This window comes from Babylonia areolata, chromosome 12 (genome assembly GCF_041734735.1).
Source record: "Babylonia areolata isolate BAREFJ2019XMU chromosome 12, ASM4173473v1, whole genome shotgun sequence".
In the NCBI taxonomy this organism is placed as follows: domain Eukaryota; kingdom Metazoa; phylum Mollusca; class Gastropoda; order Neogastropoda; family Buccinidae; genus Babylonia; species Babylonia areolata.
The window spans coordinates 24,577,838-24,594,336 of NC_134887.1; the positions used below are offsets into that span (position 1 = coordinate 24,577,838).

At 45.6% G+C, this 16,499-nt stretch overlaps 2 protein-coding genes across 2 annotated transcripts in view; both read left to right on the top strand.

Moving 5' to 3' along the window:
- Window positions 1–16,499, top strand: part of LOC143288465 (ceramide glucosyltransferase-like) — a 90,897-nt gene that overhangs the window by 18,205 nt on the left and 56,193 nt on the right. The gene's annotated exons all lie outside the window — the stretch shown is intronic.
- LOC143288228 (uncharacterized) lies at window positions 1,569–2,919 on the top strand. Its single transcript, XM_076596577.1, has one exon. The coding sequence runs from the start codon at window positions 2,371–2,373 to the stop codon at window positions 2,917–2,919; it is 549 nt and encodes a 182-aa protein (XP_076452692.1). The 5' UTR covers window positions 1,569–2,370.

Genomic DNA, 16,499 nt, shown 5'->3' on the forward strand with positions numbered 1-16,499 from the left:
ACACACACACACACACACACACACACACACACACACACACACACAATGCATACATACATTTTAACATGTGTATCTAACAGCTACCCTAACACATATGCACACATAGGCAGGCACAAACTTACATAAACACACACACACACAATACACATTCATATACATGCATGTAGTTATGTACACATGCATATGTATACACACATAGTCAAGTACAGCTAACGCAAAGGAAGTGGACCTGCCACAATTGAACTTGTTTTAAACATAAACACGACACAAACATCCACACCCCCACACACACCCCCCCACCCAAACACCCACAAACACTATACATAATAGTACAATACAGAAGCTTGCTGTAAACAATATTTCAGCTTGAAGCTTTCATCTGGAGGGTTTCATAGTAAACGAAAACCCTAAAATAAGGTTTCAAGCTAAAATATTGAGTTTTCTATACCCACTTCTAACATGCCCCTGCCCCTTTCATGTTGATGTACCTTGTGGCATGTAATCATCACCAGGATAACCAGAATCAGTTCAGTTGATCAACAACATTACTTTCGTTTTCTATCACATTTTTGTACTTGCTTTTGTCAACATTGTGCAGAAAATCAAACAAAATTTTAGCCGTCTCTTCTGTTCTGGCAGCCATATTAACATGCTAAACAACAGTTGCAATAGTCGAGTGGTTAAAGCATTGGACTTTCAGTCTGAGGGTCCCAGGTTGGAATCTCGGTAATGGCGCCTGGTGGGTAAAGGGTGGAGATTTTTCCGATCTCCCAGGTCAGCATATGTGCAGGCCTGCTTGTGCCTGAACCCCCTTTGTGTGTATACGCAAGCAGAAGATCAAATACGCACATTAAAGATCCTGTAATCCATGTCAGCCTCCTGAAACCTGGATGGGGTCAAGCTGGTGTTCCCTTGACCCCCTCCCGGGGGGTCACTACCTTGTTGTGATCGGGAGGCTTAATGGCCAGTGATTGAGTGAGCTATGTCGGCGGGGGCATCAGTGCTTCTGGGGGTTTACTGCTCTAGTCCCAGGTCTTAATTGACAGTCTACATAGCCATTGTGGCTGTTCAGGCTGAATAAGTGGTGTGTTTTTTTGTTTGTTTTTTTGTACTGATGCCTCTGATAGGGCTTCCCATGCCGGACAGGTCATGAGTGAGGCCCAAACAAAAAGTGACCCACTGTCCCTTTCGCTATTCTCTATTCTTCTTTTTACTGCCTCTTTTCTGTCTTCAGCTCCCCATCAAGCCTTCTTTTCCACAGTCTTTTTTCTCTGCGGCCTCCTTCAGGCCCGCCGTGTTTGCCGTGCGGCACGACCTGTGATGGAGGGGAAAGAGATCCTGGGGATTGAGAGAGCATGCTGCTCTCAACACATCCCTTGGCTCGGACCTCTCCTAAGACAGGCGGCACATATTGGCCCGTGTGTGTCAATCGGCTTCCCCTTCATGGGGCTGGGTCAAGACTGGCAGTTTGGAGGCTAACGAGGATAACCCCTGTAGTGCTCAGTTCTCTGTCCCCGGGAGCTGGGCATGATCGGGGGGGAATGCGTTGGAGCTAAACTGTTAGTCGTATATCCCTCCCAAAACCTGGAAGGGGTCAAGCTGGTGTTCCCTTGACCCTGGCCCCTAAGTTGGACCCCATGGTGGGTGGGTAAGGGAGGGATGAATTTACAGTTATAAAAACCATGGCGTCCAACCAAATACACCCCCTAAACTTGGGAAAAGGAGGAGACCAGGAACTGATTATTTGGACTCCGATTCGGAGGTCGGTGAGACCTCTGGACATTGGCCGTTGTGGCTTGTGATGGAGGGCACTGATGACGACAAGCCCTTGTCGGCTCTCAGCCCTTTCGCTATCCAGAAGGGCTTCCAGTGTCTAGCAGGCTCACTGAAATCTGTCAAGAGGCTGAGGAGCAGAGCATTTCTGGTAGAGACAGCGTCAAAGAGGCAGACACAGCTTCTGGTTAAAACGACCACTTTTGTGGATAGGGTGGTGAAGGTTTCCCCTCACAAAAGACTGAACTGTTCGAAGGGGGTCATCAGATGCCCGGAGTTGAGAGGAGTATCTGAAGCAGAGATTAAGAGCGAGCTGTCCTCTTAGGGAGTGACAACGTTTAAAGGGTGACAGTAAGGAAGGGGTCTGACAGAGTCCCGACCAACACATTTTTCCTCACCTTCTGCTGCCCGAACGTCCCCAAGGACATATGAGTCAAATACCTGCAGGTGAACGTAAGTCTGTACGTGCCATCCCCTCTACGGTGTTTCAAGTGCCAGAAATTCAGACACGTGCGGGACCGCTGCAAGGAGGAAGAGGCGTGTGGCACCTGTTCAAAGGCTGCGCACCAGGGCGAATGCGTCAGTCCGGCCCGTTGTATGAACTGCGGAGGCGGCCACCCGTCCTCATCTAAAGACTGCCCCACCTGGAAAAAAGAAAAAGAAATCCAGAAGGTGAAGACGGAGAAGAAAATATCGTTCTTTGAGGCCCGTAAACAAGTGGAGGCTGCATTGCCTAAGGCGTCTTACGCTTCTGTCGTCAGAACCAGGAAGGTGGACGTTGCGATCCAGACGACGTCCACAGGGACGCAGACAGACGACTTACCCACATTGGTAGAACCGTTGGCCTTGGGTGGAGGCGCTGTGTCCACCCCTTCCCATCCTGTATGGCGGTCCTCAGGGGCTGCTGGGCGGGAGCGGAAAGCCTCGGGCGGAGGCACGGTGTCCGCTTCCCGTCCCCCTCCACCCCCCGGTCCCCCTCGTCCCGCCTCAAGTCTGCCTGCCCCTCGGGCTGGTGGGAGTGCCCAGAAACCCCCCCGTACCTCCAAAACTCAAGGAGGGGAGGGTTGTGGCCTCGGCGGGGTCGGGAAGAGCCGAGGTGGTGGATATTCCGGCTTGGTCGGAATCGGACCAAATTTTAAGCTCTAAAAACAGATAGCGGTCTTGGCCGACCTTGAGCCACTGCAAACAGGGGAGCAGGGGGTAGCGATGGATTAGGCTGCTGCTTTATTTTTTTTAACCTTCTTAATGGCAGTGATCCACTGGAACATCCGGGGGTTCTACGCCAATTTCCAGGAACTCCAGCTGCTTTGTCGTGCTTTGAAACCTTCAGTGCTGGCGCTGCAGGAGACTCTGCAAAGAGATGGCAAGGTTTTATCTCTCTCTGGTTTTAACTCCGTTTTTAAACCCGCTCAACCGAAGCAAGAGGGATTGACGGGAGGTGTCGCTCTTTTTATTCGCAAGTCCCTTTTATACAGTACAGTTCCTTTAAGCACCCCTTTACAGGCAGTGGCAGTCAGAGTCACACTTGAGAAAACCGTCACTGTCTGCTCTCTGTACCTTCCTCCTGCCGTCCGCATTCTGAGGCAGGACCTCATGAACCTGGTCGACCAGCTCCCACATCCGTTTTTACTGTTGGGCGACTTCAATGGACACTCCCCGCTCTGGGGAAGTGAGATGACATCAGCCCGAGGTCTTCTCTTGGAAAACCTTCTTTCCGATATGGACTTGTGCTGTCTTAACGACAAGTCTCCCACTTACCTTCATCTGCCCTCTGGAAAGCTCTCATGTTTAGATCTGTCGGTCTGCGATCCATCGTTGGTCCTGGACTACGAGTGGAAAGTGCACGACGATCTGCACGGGAGTGACCACTTTCCTGTCGTCCTCCGCCCCACAGATGGAGAAGGTGACTCTCTGCCTGACCGCCTGAACTGTGACAAAGCAGACTGGGGATTTTTTACCAGGAAGATAAGAGCGGAGCTGCAGGAAGAAACAGTATTAAAAAGCAAGGACCCTGCTGACACTCTGACTCGGATCGTTTTAGATTGGGCCAAAGCAGCAGTCCCATCGTCTACCTCCAAGCCTCAGGTGCCAAGAACGCCCTGGTTCAATGCGGAATGTCGGGAGGCCTGTAAGTCTCGGAAGAGAGCGCAGCGACGTGTCTTTCGGAGACCGGAGACCGATAGCGTTCGAACCCATCAACAGCTGAGGGCGAAAGCCAGGTATGTTTTTAAAAAGAGCCAGAGAAAGTCATGGAGAGATTTTTGCTCTTCCTTAACCTCCAACACACCCAAGAAGAAAGTGTGGAGGGTTTTAAAAAGAATTAAGGGCAAAAATGTATGCCCAACCTTTCATCATCATAAACTTTCAGACGCTCTGGTCACAGAGAAGAAAGCAGTTGCCAATTTACTTGCCTCCACAATTGAACAGAACTCGAGATCTGCTAACAAATCTGCTCGGTTTCTTAAAACCAAAAACCTGTCAGAAAAAACACCCTGTAACTTCTCTTCCGACAACACAGAGAATTACAACCTTCCTTTCACAATGAACTTAAATCTGCCCTTCAGACCTGTACGGATTCCTGTCCAGGAATGGACGAGGTCCATTATAAACTCTTAAAGCATCTTCCCGAAACCTGTCTGGACACCCTGCTCAAAGTTTATAACCGCATCTGGATCACAGGCTTTTTTCCACCCTCCTGGCGGAAAGCCCTCATAATCCCGCTGCCGAAGCCAGGAAAAGACCCCTCGAACCCCTCCAACTACCGCCCAATAGCACTGACCAGCTGCATCTGCAAACTGATGGAGAAGATGGTCAACGGTAGACTGATGTGGAAACTAGAGACCGACGGCCTTCTGGCGAAAGAACAGTGCGGTTTCCGCAAGCATCACTCTACCGTTGACCATCTGGTTCATCTGGAAACCACTGTAAGAAATGCCTTTGTAAACAAACAGCATGTGGTGGCCATATTTTTTGACTTGGAGAAAGCTTACGATACCACCTGGAAATTTGGAATCCTCTCGGACTTGCACAAGCTCGGCTTCCAAGGACACCTGCCCCAGTTCATCCACAATTTTTTTACAAGACAGACAATTCCAGGTGAGAGTCGGCACCACCCTGTCCGACATTCACGAGCAGGAGCTGGGTGTCCCACAAGGGAGCATTCTGTCGCTGGCTCTCTTCAGCATCAAAATTAATGACATCGTTCAATCCGTTCAGAAGGGATCGGACAGCTCGCTGTTCGTGGACGATTTTGCCTTATATGCAACTGGCAGCACGTATGCCAGCATCCAGCGACGGCTTCAGCTCTGCGTCAACAAAATCCAGTGTTGGGCAGAGGAGAATGGCTTCACATTTTCGTCCTCCAAAACTGAATGCATCCATTTTCATAATTTTCGCCAGTTCTATCCGGACCCTGAAATCCGTCTGGGAAAATCCACCATCCCAGCGGTCAAGGAAGCCAGATTTTTAGGGGTCGTCTTTGATCAGAAGCTGAACTTCCTCAGCCATATTAAACAGTTGAAAGTATCTTGCCAAAAAGCCCTGAACATCATCCGAGTTGTGGCACACACGAACTGGGGTGCTGATAAGAGAACTCTCTTGCACCTCTACAGAGCCCTGGTCCGGTCCAAACTGGATTATGGAAGTGTAGTATACGGCTCGGCCAGACCATCCTACCTGAAACTGTTGGACCCTGTACACCACCAAGGGCTCCGTCTCAGCTTAGGTGCTTTCCGCACCACCCCTGTGCACAGCCTGTACGCAGAGGTGGGGGAACCGCCTCTCTCCAACCGCAGACTGATGCTGACCCTAAACTATTATTTGAAATTGTTTTCTGAACCTACAAACCCTGCTTACGATGCTGTATTCAACAGCCCTTTCGGTAAGAAATTTACAGACAACCCAAACTGCATACCTCCTCTCGGACTCCGCATTCAGCCGCACTGGATGTTGGTGGCATCTCGGATTTCTCTAAGTTCCCTGACAGCCCTCCGTGGACCTTTACAACACCTGAGGTCCAATTCGATCTGGCCTCGTACCGTAAAGACACCACCAGTTCTCTGGCCTACAGAACCTACTTTTCGGAACTGTGCCACAAATTCCCCACTTTTCAAAGCATCTTCACTGACGGTTCCAAGTCAGAGGACGGAGTCGCTGCATCTGCGTTCTGTCCCGCCTTTCCTGACCGGCCCTCAACGGAGCACATCCTGTCTGACAGCTCGGTGTACACTGCGGAACTGACCGCACTGGTTCTGGCGGTAAAAATGGTTCTCTCTTCGAAAGAAAAGAGATTCATGATCTTCTCCGACTCCTTGTCAGCCCTGGAGGCGATCGCCTGCAGGAATATCACTCATCCCAAACTGCTGGAATTTTATGAAGCTTTTACTCTCGCAACGAAGAAAGGATACGAGGTTGTGTTGGCCTGGGTTCCCGGACATGTTGGCATTCGTGGTAACGAAAGGGCGGACCTGCTGGCCAGGAACGCTGCAAAGAAAGAACTATCCAGATCCTTTGTACCATATACAGACATGAAGCGGAAGGTGAACACTTACGTTAAGGATCTTTGGCAAGAGGAGTGGAACACCCAGACGGACAACAAGCTCTTCCAGATCCGTCCAGACCTAAAAGAGACCCTCCCTTCGGGGGTGAAGAACAGAAAGGAGGAGTCTGTGCTGTGCAGACTGCGTACGGGGCACACTTTTTTTACTCATTCTTACTTGTTGAAGGGGGAAGAGGCCCCTTGATGCATTCCCTGTGATGAGCCTCTCACTGTGAAACACGTGCTCCTTGACTGTTGGGATCTGCATGACGTTAGACGCAGACATTACACGGCGGTTTCTTTGAAGACTTTGTTTCGTGATGTCCCTCCGTGGGCGCTGATGGACTTCTTAAAACAAGTGAACATTTTTAACCAGATTTGAAGGTTTTAAACTATGGAAGTTTTTTTTAAACTTTGGAGTGGAAAGTTTGAAGTGGTGACTCGTTTTAATTGGTTGATTTTTTTATCCTTGTAGTAGTTATTAACGCGGCGATAGCCTTGAGATGGCCTTAGTGGTCGGCGAGGCTCTAAGCACCATAATTTCATTTCATTTCATTTAGCAGTCCCATATTGCACAGAGAGCAGAAGTATGTATTTTACTTCCTTCCACTGCTGCTATTTTGAAGTTTGAAGCAAGTGGATTGGTTGAGAAGTTTCTAAGCTATGAATTTTTAGAGTTGATGATTTTTTGGGACAAAAATGGCTCAGTGATTGATTAGATATGTCTTAAATCATGGGCAACTGTTATGCTGTGGTATCTTAGTTCGTAGCAGCATATTTAAAAAAAAACAACCCCAAACAAATCAAGCGCACACACACACACACACACACACACACACAGATCACTCAGTTTTCTTATTCTTCAATGCACACACAGCTTGAGACTTTCAGGAACATGTTGGATTTGTTTTTCATTCTTGACAATTAAAATGTTCCCAATTTGCTTGTATGTAAAACTATGGCATTTTCTGCATATCATCAGCTGTCTTCTGCAGCAAAATAGATAAATCCTTATTTTATATGGGTTTTTTTTTGTTTGGTATGTGCGAGTTCAGCGAAGTTACTTCCCTTCACACAGGATTTTGGATTTGGTATGTGTGAGTTCAGTGCAGAGTTACTTCCCTTCACACAGGATTTAGGAGTTCCCTTTGGATTTTTCTATCAGGAGACAGAGGGTTAAGGGGGGCAGACATACCCTCACAAAGGGATTTAATGTCAGCCCTCTATCCTCAGTGCACTGAGAGGTTTTCAGTGCTGCTCTCTGTATTCCTCCCTTGCAGAGTCACCTACCCCACCAGCCTTAAGGAATTCTTTCTAGACCCAGAAATCTGTCTGGGAAAATCCATCATCCTGGCAGTTAATAACGCCAGATTTCTGGGGGTCATTTTTGACTAGAAGCTAATTTTCCTCAACCATATTATTTACAGCTGAAAACCTCAAGCCGAAAAGCTCTGAACATCATCCGAGTTGTGGCACACACGGACTGGGGCGCTGATAAAAAAAAACAACACTTTTGCACCTCAACAGAGCCCTGGTCAGGTCCAAACTGGATTATGGGTGTGTACTCTACAGCTCGGCCAGACCCTCTTACCTGAAAGTGTTGGACCCTGTATACCACCAAGGGCTCTGTCTCAGCTTAGGCATGTTCCACACCACCCCTGTGCACAGCCTGTTCCCCACCTCTTTCCAGCTGCAGACTAAAACTGTCCCTCAACAACTATCTGAAACTCTTTTCTGAACAAAGTGAGCCTATGTTACAACTCAGTGTTTGGTTGTCTTTGTGTCTGTGTATCTGTGGTAAACTTTGATATTGCCATTTCTCTGGAAATACTTTTGTCTGCCAATACCAAATTTGGCTGAAACATAGTAGGAAAACAGATCTTCACAGTCATACCAGTGGTTGCAAGTCTCCTGTATTAAGCAGTTTTTTCAGGATCATTAACGGTTTATTTTGTTGAGGCTCATTCTGGAATCTGAAAACACCATGTTACCAATTCCCACTTTCCAGAACTTCGGCCATGCTTGGTAAGAAGACAGCATGACCTCATTTTTCTTGTTTTCAATTTGAAGAAAAGTAATACAAGTTCTGGACAGAATACATACACTAACAGTGATACTAAATACACCATCGACATGTTTACTGCATATGAATATATTCTGATGTGGACACTGATTTAACAAGAAAAGTAGAATGAACATAAAAGAAAAATTGGATTGATTGTTTCACTAAGTTTCGGTCAGCCTTGTCTTGGCTGGTCTGTGCAGATCTTGTTTTTTCTTGTTCACAAAAGAAAAGAAATACAAATTCTGGACAGAACACATCCAGTGACACAAACTACATCATGGACATGTTTACTGCATACATATTTTAAAGTGGATACTGATTTAACTAGAATGAACATAAAAGAGAAATTGAATCGACTGTGTCATTGTTTCTTGGCAAATGTAACTTTAAGCCTGTCGAACGTCTGTCTAGATCCAGAGAAAACTGCTAAATGATGTGGTGTGCTTGAGGAGATGGCAACGTCTCCATTACCATGGACTTAAAAGAATTTCTTAAATGCTCGAGATTACCAACATCAGCTTGAATACCGTAAATGATTAATCACACTAAAAACACAACAGGATTTAATATTATTTTTGAATGTCATTTGTAGACACAGGTTAGCACTGTGCTTAAGATCTGCTTTATGGCTGTTTTAATATTTTATTTGATTAAACCCGAAGATTTATCAGACCACCTTTTTCTTGTTCGCAATTAAAAGCAAAGAAATACAAATTCTGGGCAGAAAGCATTCATTGACACTAACTACATTATCAACCTGTTTACTGCACATGAAATGAATATTCTAAAGTGGACACTGAATTAACAAGAATGAACATAAAAGAAAATCTGAATCGACTGTTTCACTGAGTTAAGGTCAGCCTTGTCTACACTGGTCTGTGCAGATCTTGATAAAACATGGTGCAAAACCTGACTCTATGGCAGTGTCTCCTTGATCACCAAATTAAAAGAATCTCTTGAATAACCATCAACGTGTTTACTGCATAATGAATGTTTTAAAGTGGAAACTGAATTAACTAGAATGAACAGAAAAGAGAAATTGAATGGACGGTGCCATAGTTTCTCAGTGAGTATAAAGAGAAGTTTGTCGAACACGGATCTCTGCAGATCTATCTATGAAAAACACATAATATTGCAGTGTGTTTGAGGCAGTGGGAACGTCTCCTTTACCTTGGACTTGAAAGAAATTCTTACATGCCCGAATATACCAAAATAATGATTTAAACGGTGTTATCACTTTGATTACTGTGGTCAATTTATTCCGCTAAAAGAACATGCTCAAATGATAATTTTTTAATGTCATTGTTGAATCCACATTTGCGCAGTGTGTAAAACCATTCATTCTTGACCTGAACATCCATGGTTCAAATCTGCTTTGAAGCCTTTTTTTGACTCACTTGTGTAAACAAAGTGAGTCTATGTTTTAACCCAGTGTTTGGTTGTCTGTCTGTGTGTGTGTGTGTGTGTGTGGTAAACTTTAACATTGCCATTTTCTCTGCAAATTCGTTGTCAGTTCACACCAAATTTGGCATAAAAATAGGAAAAATTCAGTTCTTTCCAGTCATCTTGTAACCCTTTGAGCCCCGAGTTCCTGAGCAATTTTAACCCTTCTGCCTGAGCTCCTGAGCCAAAATTTGCAAATAATTGGTATCAAACCCTTTGAGCCCTGACCACCGCTTTACCGGTGGCAGAGAAAAATGACATAATGCCCAGCCACCGGTGAGCGGTGCGTAAACACTTGAAGCGTGCAGAGTCTCAAGCTGGCCCGTCAGGGCAGAAATCAGGGACAAAACGTGCGAGAAAACAACTGTACACAACGCAGCAAGTAATTGATATGCTTGATGATTTATCGGAAGTAGAGTATGACAATGATTACTCTGATAGTGAGGTGGAATTTGAATCGGATGATTTTGCTACAGATAGTGATGTTGAAAATGAATCTGAGCATGCAGAATCAGTTGATCAAAGGAGGCGTGTCAGGTTGAGACTCTGCATGCTTCATGGTAGAAATCGATCTTTTTTTATCCAAAGCACATGCACAAAACACAGTGAAAAGGCGCGGCAATGTTGGTACTACGTTCGCTGACGTCAGAATATTACGGTTTTTCTGATTGGCTCTTCAATATAAATCAACCAATAGCAAAACACGACACAAGTATTTACGCACCGCTCAACCGGTGGCCAGGCATTATGCCACCCATCCCCACCACCGGTAAAGCGGTGGTCAGGGCTCAAAGGATTAAAACAATATTGCACCTCTGGGATGGGCACAAAAAATTTTAAAAAAAGAAGCCAGATTATATGCAAACTGAATTTGCTGTTATGTTTTGTATTCTCTAAACTTGGCACTTTGATCTGATATTCTGACACAGCATCAAGAGCAGTCATTTTTATCATCTTTTGTTCAAACGGGAACTTCTTTTGCTAAGCATGGAAGTTATATTTCTGGTGCATGTCTTTTGTGCAGCTAGTAAAAAAGGGAAATTAATCTGTAATTAATGCTAGGGGACTTAATTTGCTTTAAACTTATCTTTCTCATCTTAAACATTACATTTTGAAATTATACTCATACATAAAAAGCTTGTGTGTTTTACTCTGTGTACAGGGCTTTCACTATGTTCATTTGCCCAAGTGGTCTTTTTCAGAAAATACTAAAATCAATACGAGTGGACTTTATAGATCTGTTGGCTGAGCCCTGAAGGTCATGGGCAAAAATCAATTGTGTACACATATTTATACATATTCAAAGTGCGTGCTCATATTCTTCGCGAACATGAATGATGCCATTTTGTTTCAAGTTGTTGACCTGCCCGTTCAATCCTATATTCAATCGACAATACACAATAACATGTGATGGAAAGTTGGAGAAGGAGACCGTTAAAAAAAACAAACTTAAATATTTATTCAGAGAAAGATTTGTGAGCGCCTCATCACTTAATGGATTATGCCCCAAACTGCCATAAAGATATCCATAGAAACAGTCGGATTTCACAGTTAAAAATAAGAAACCATGAGAGTTAATATCCTTGAATTGATGAAACGCAAAAATTTCCAGTCTTGACTTCTCAAAATGAAGTCCTTTTCACTTCATACAACGTTTAGAAGTACTCATACTTGGCTCTACATGTTATTAGTTTAACAAAATACTGAATTTTCATATCAACTTTAAAACTATAAAACTAGAATGAACATAAAAGAGAAATTGAATCGACCGTGTCAACCGGGTGTAACTAAAATTGTACATCTATCTAGATCCAGAGAAAACGGCTAAATGTTGCAGTGTGATTGCGGTGATAGCCACGTCTCCTTTACCGCAGACTTACAAAGAATTTTTAATTGTACGTCTCCTTTACCGCAGACTTACAAAGAATTTTTAATTGTCCTTAAAGGTTTTTGGAATGCCCAAGATACACCAGAATAATATGATTTGAACAGCGTTCTCACTGTGAATACCGCAATCGATTTATCGCCCTTTAAAAAAAAAAAAAAAAGCATGTTAAAACATTATATTTTTGAACGTGAGTTAAGGAGCCACGATAGTGTAATGGATAAGACAGTTTCTTCTCATCCGAACACGCGGGGTTCGAATCTGCTGGTAGGACCTTTTTTCTTTTTCTTTTAACCTGAAGCTTTATAATAACAAATACAGAACACATTTTAACGATTAGATTTTTAAAAAAAAGTGTATCACAAGTGAGTCTTGAAGGCCTTGCCTCTTGTTTCTTGCAATGTGTAAGCATGGGAAGTCTTTATTATTTTTTTCAAAAAATATTTACGTCGTTTGGGTATGCAGGCGAGAGAGAGTACAGGAAAATACTGACATGTCAGACCCGTTCCCTGTGGTAAATGGAGTGAAGCAGGGCTGCGTCTTGGCACCCACACTGTTCTCCATTCTCTTCTCTGCCATGCTGATTGACGCCTTCCAAGACTGTGACCGGGGCATCTACATTCAGTTTCGCACAGATGGCAAACTTTTCAACTTGCGGCGACTCCATGCCAGGTCCAGGGTGTTTGAGGCACTGATGAGAGTTCCTCTTTGCTGATGACTGCGCGCTTGCTGCACACACCCATGAGGACATGCAGTTCATTATGGACAGGTTCTCAACCTCCTGCAGGCGCTTTGGACTCCCCATCAGCCTCAGCAAGACAGATTCCATATACCAACCAGATAGCTCACAGAACGCCAGTGCCTCCCCCCCCCCCCCCCCCCCCCCCCCCAACCTGTAATCAAGATCAGTGACACAGAGATCAAGTCAGTCGACAAGTTTTGCTACCTGGGCAGCACCCTATGCAGCAACGGAGCCCTTGATGCAGAAGTGACGCTGCACATCGCCAAGGCCAGCTCCGCCTTTGGCAGACTCAACAACAGGCTGTGGAACAACAAAGGCATCAGGCTCAGCACCAAGATGAAAACCTACAGAGCTGTTGTGCTGACCACCTTGTTGTACTGCTGTGAAACATGGACGATGTATCGCCGTCACATTCAACAACTTGAGCAGTTTCACCAGAGATGCCTACGAAAGATCCTCGGCATAAAGTGGCAAGACAGGGTCTCCAACCTCCAGGTCCTAGAGAGGATCGGCCTGCCCAGCCTGCTGATCCAGTGCCATCGAAAGCCTGCTGATCGAGTGCCAGCTACGCTGGACAGGACACGTTGTCCGCATGACAGACAGCAGGATCCCGAAGATGCTTTTGTATGGCCAGCTGAAGGAAGGCCACCATGAACTTGGAAGACCCTGCAAGCGCTTCAAGGACACCTTGAAGACAAACCTCAAAGCCTGTGACATTGACATCGCTTCCTGGGAAACTGATGCCCTTGACCGCTGTCGCTGGAGGATGCTGTGCTCTAGTGGCATAAAGACGTTTGAAAACAAGAGAACGCTGGCCATTAAGGAGAAGCGTGAGCGAAGGAAGTAGGGCTCAACTTCTGGATACGTTTTCCCTTGCAACACCTGTGGGAAGTGCTGCGCATCCAGAATCGGCCTCTTCTCCCATATGAGGACACACACCGACAGATAAGCCTGCCTGCCTACTCATCCGTCGGACCGACGGGAGACTCCATCATCACCAATGTTGAATTTTAGGTCGATGCATTGCAGTGATCCATCTTATGTGAAATACAATAAATAGTTGTTTCAGTTTCATTACTGTTCATGTCTTTGCTAACGACACTGTCATTATCATGATCATTGTTATCGTCCCCTTTTTCTCTTTTCTTTTTCTCTCTCATTTTTCATTGCATTGGGAAAAGACAAGAAACCAACTCCGATAATAAAGGAAATATTTTTGAAAAAAATAAGGGGAACATATTGAGAGAAAACGTAAGGGAGCTACCACGATTTCTCGCAATCCCACGATTTCTCTTACTTTGAGAGAAATTGTGGAGGGCACCCCCATGATTTCTCTCACTTAGAGAGAAATCGTGGGATTGCGAGAAGTCGTGGGCTTACAGGGGGTTTACCTTGTATGCAACAAAGACATCAGAAACTTTGTCCAGCAAAGACAGTAGTCCCAGTCAATGGATGTACACAACTTTGTGGGCTGTGGAAATTGGTCATGTGTATGAACAACGATGGAGGTGGATCTCTCTTGTCAGATGATCATAAGAGCTTGAAGGTGATGACAATGAGTGATAAAACTGACAGCAAGGTTCAGTACTGGTTCAGTCCATCTGTTGAAGCAGACAGCATTTTTGAGCGACAGTGACTGACTTTTTTTTTGGGACATAGTATGTGTGTGTAGTACACGAAGAGGGGGATGAGAGGGAGAGGAGTGGTGTAAGACAAGAGGCAGTAGCCCAGTCAGAGGGCATGGAAGGATGGGTGGCCCTGGACATCAGGTCATCAGTGAATTATTGATTTCACTTGATACTGCCATGGAAAGGGCAATAGCCAATAATCCTCAATTTTCTTGAAACCCAGGGTTAAAGTGCAGAAGAAAGAGGTGGTTTTATTTTTTCATGCTTTTTGTCACTGATCAGATGATTTGTTTGTAGAGGAGGCAAACCGGCATGCACAGCAGACTCTTTTAGTCTTTAGTCAGCCCTGTTGCAACCTGGAGTGAGTGAATTTTATGATATAGTTTCTCAGAACTTGACAGCTCAGTATTTTTAGTATACGATTGACCTTTCTCGATGACTGGATCCACTTTTGTCATTATTGCAATAATAATTTACTTTGTATGTCAGCAAGAGCTGCAGTTATTATCAATATCAGAAAGTAACATTAGTATACATAGTCATATATATGTAAATATCTGACCTGTTTTATTTTCGTCTTCAAATATAAACTGACAACAAGCATGTCATTTCCAGCTGTGTTTTGTTTGTTTTCTAAGTGGATGTGATTCTGTGGATGTGGAAAAGGGCTTTTAATGTGCACAAAAATTATCCTGTATTTGAAATGTCCACACAGTGAACATAAAAAAAAAATTACCTGGCACTGACTGGATTAAATTTTGATGTTTTGTTGCGATACAACTTTTTTTGGTCACATTTATTTCAAAAGTTCAGCATTCATGCTTGTTTGTTGATTTGTTAGTGTTAGCATCCATTCACATGAGTGTCTCACTGAAATTAGTTTCCTATTTTCTGAAAAAAAACCGCTTGGACAAAGAAAAAAAAAGAAGAAAAAGAAGTATAACTGTCAAAGGAGGATAAAGAAGTATAACTGTCAAAGGAGGAGAACAAACAAAAAAAACCAACAGACAGAGAGACAGGCACGCACACGCACACGCACGCACGCACACACGCAGCACACACACACACACACACACACACACACACACGCACACACGCAGCACACACATACACACACACACACACACATACACACACACAGTGACACACACACACACACACACAGTGACACACACACTTACACACTCTCTTCCTGGCGACATCCTCCCGAAACCTGGAGGGGGTCAGGCTGGTGTTCTCCTGACCCACTCCCGGGAGGGTCACTACCTTGTCGTGGTTGGGAGGCTTAGTGGCCAGTGATCGAGCGAGCTATGTCGGCGGGGGCATCAGTGCTTCTTGGGGTTTGGTGCTCTGGTCCCAGGTCTTAATTGACAGCCTACATAGCCATCGTAGCTGTTAGGGCTGAATAAGTGGTGGTTTTGTACTGATGCCCCTGATAGGGCTTCCCATGCCGAACAGGTCGTGAGTGAGGCCCAAACTAAACGTGACCCACTGTCCCTTTCGCTATTCTTTGTTCTTCTTTTTACCGCCTCTTTTCTGTCCTTAGCTCCCCATCAAGCCTTCTTTTCCACATTCTTTTTTTCTCTGCGGCCTTCTTTAGGCCCGCCGTGTTTGCCGTGCGGCGCGACCTGTGATGGAGGGGAATGAGATCCTGGGGATTGAGAGAGCACGCTGCTCTCAACACATCCCTTTGGCTCGGACCTCTCCTAAGACAGGCGGCACACATTGGCCCGTGTGTGTCAATCGGCTACCCCTTCGTGGGGCTGGGTCAAGACTGGCAGTTTAGTGGCTGACGAAGGTAACCCCCGTAGTGCTCGGCTCTCTGTCCCCGGGAGCTGGGCATGATCGGGGGGGAGCACGTTGGAGCTGGGCTGCTGGTTGTATATCCCTCCCGAAACCTGGAAGGGGTCAAGCTGGTGTTCCCTTGACCCTGGCCCCTAAGTTGGACCCCATGGTGGGTGGGTAAGGGAGGGATGAATTCACTTTTTTTTTTCAACATGAATCCTAAACAAACACACACCCCCAAACTCGGAAAAAGACAACAACAGGGAACGGACGACTCAGACTCTGAGTCGGAGGTCGTTGAGACCTCTGGTTTTTGGCCATCGTGGCTAGTGATGGAGGGCGCTGATGACGACAAGCCCTTGTCGGCTCTCAGCCCCTTCGCTGTCCAGAAGGGCTTTCAGTGTCTGGCAGGATCGCTCAGATCCATCAAGAGGCTGAGGAGCGGAGCGTTTTTAGTGCAGACAGAATCCAAAAGGCAGACACAGCTCCTTCTCAAGGCGACCACTTTCGTGGATAGGGCGGTGAAGATTTCCCCTCACAAAGGTCTCAACTGCTCAAAGGGAGTCATCAGATGCCCGGAGTTGAAAGGTGTGTCTGAGGCCGAGATCAAGAGCGAGCTGTCCTCTCAGGGAGTGACCGAT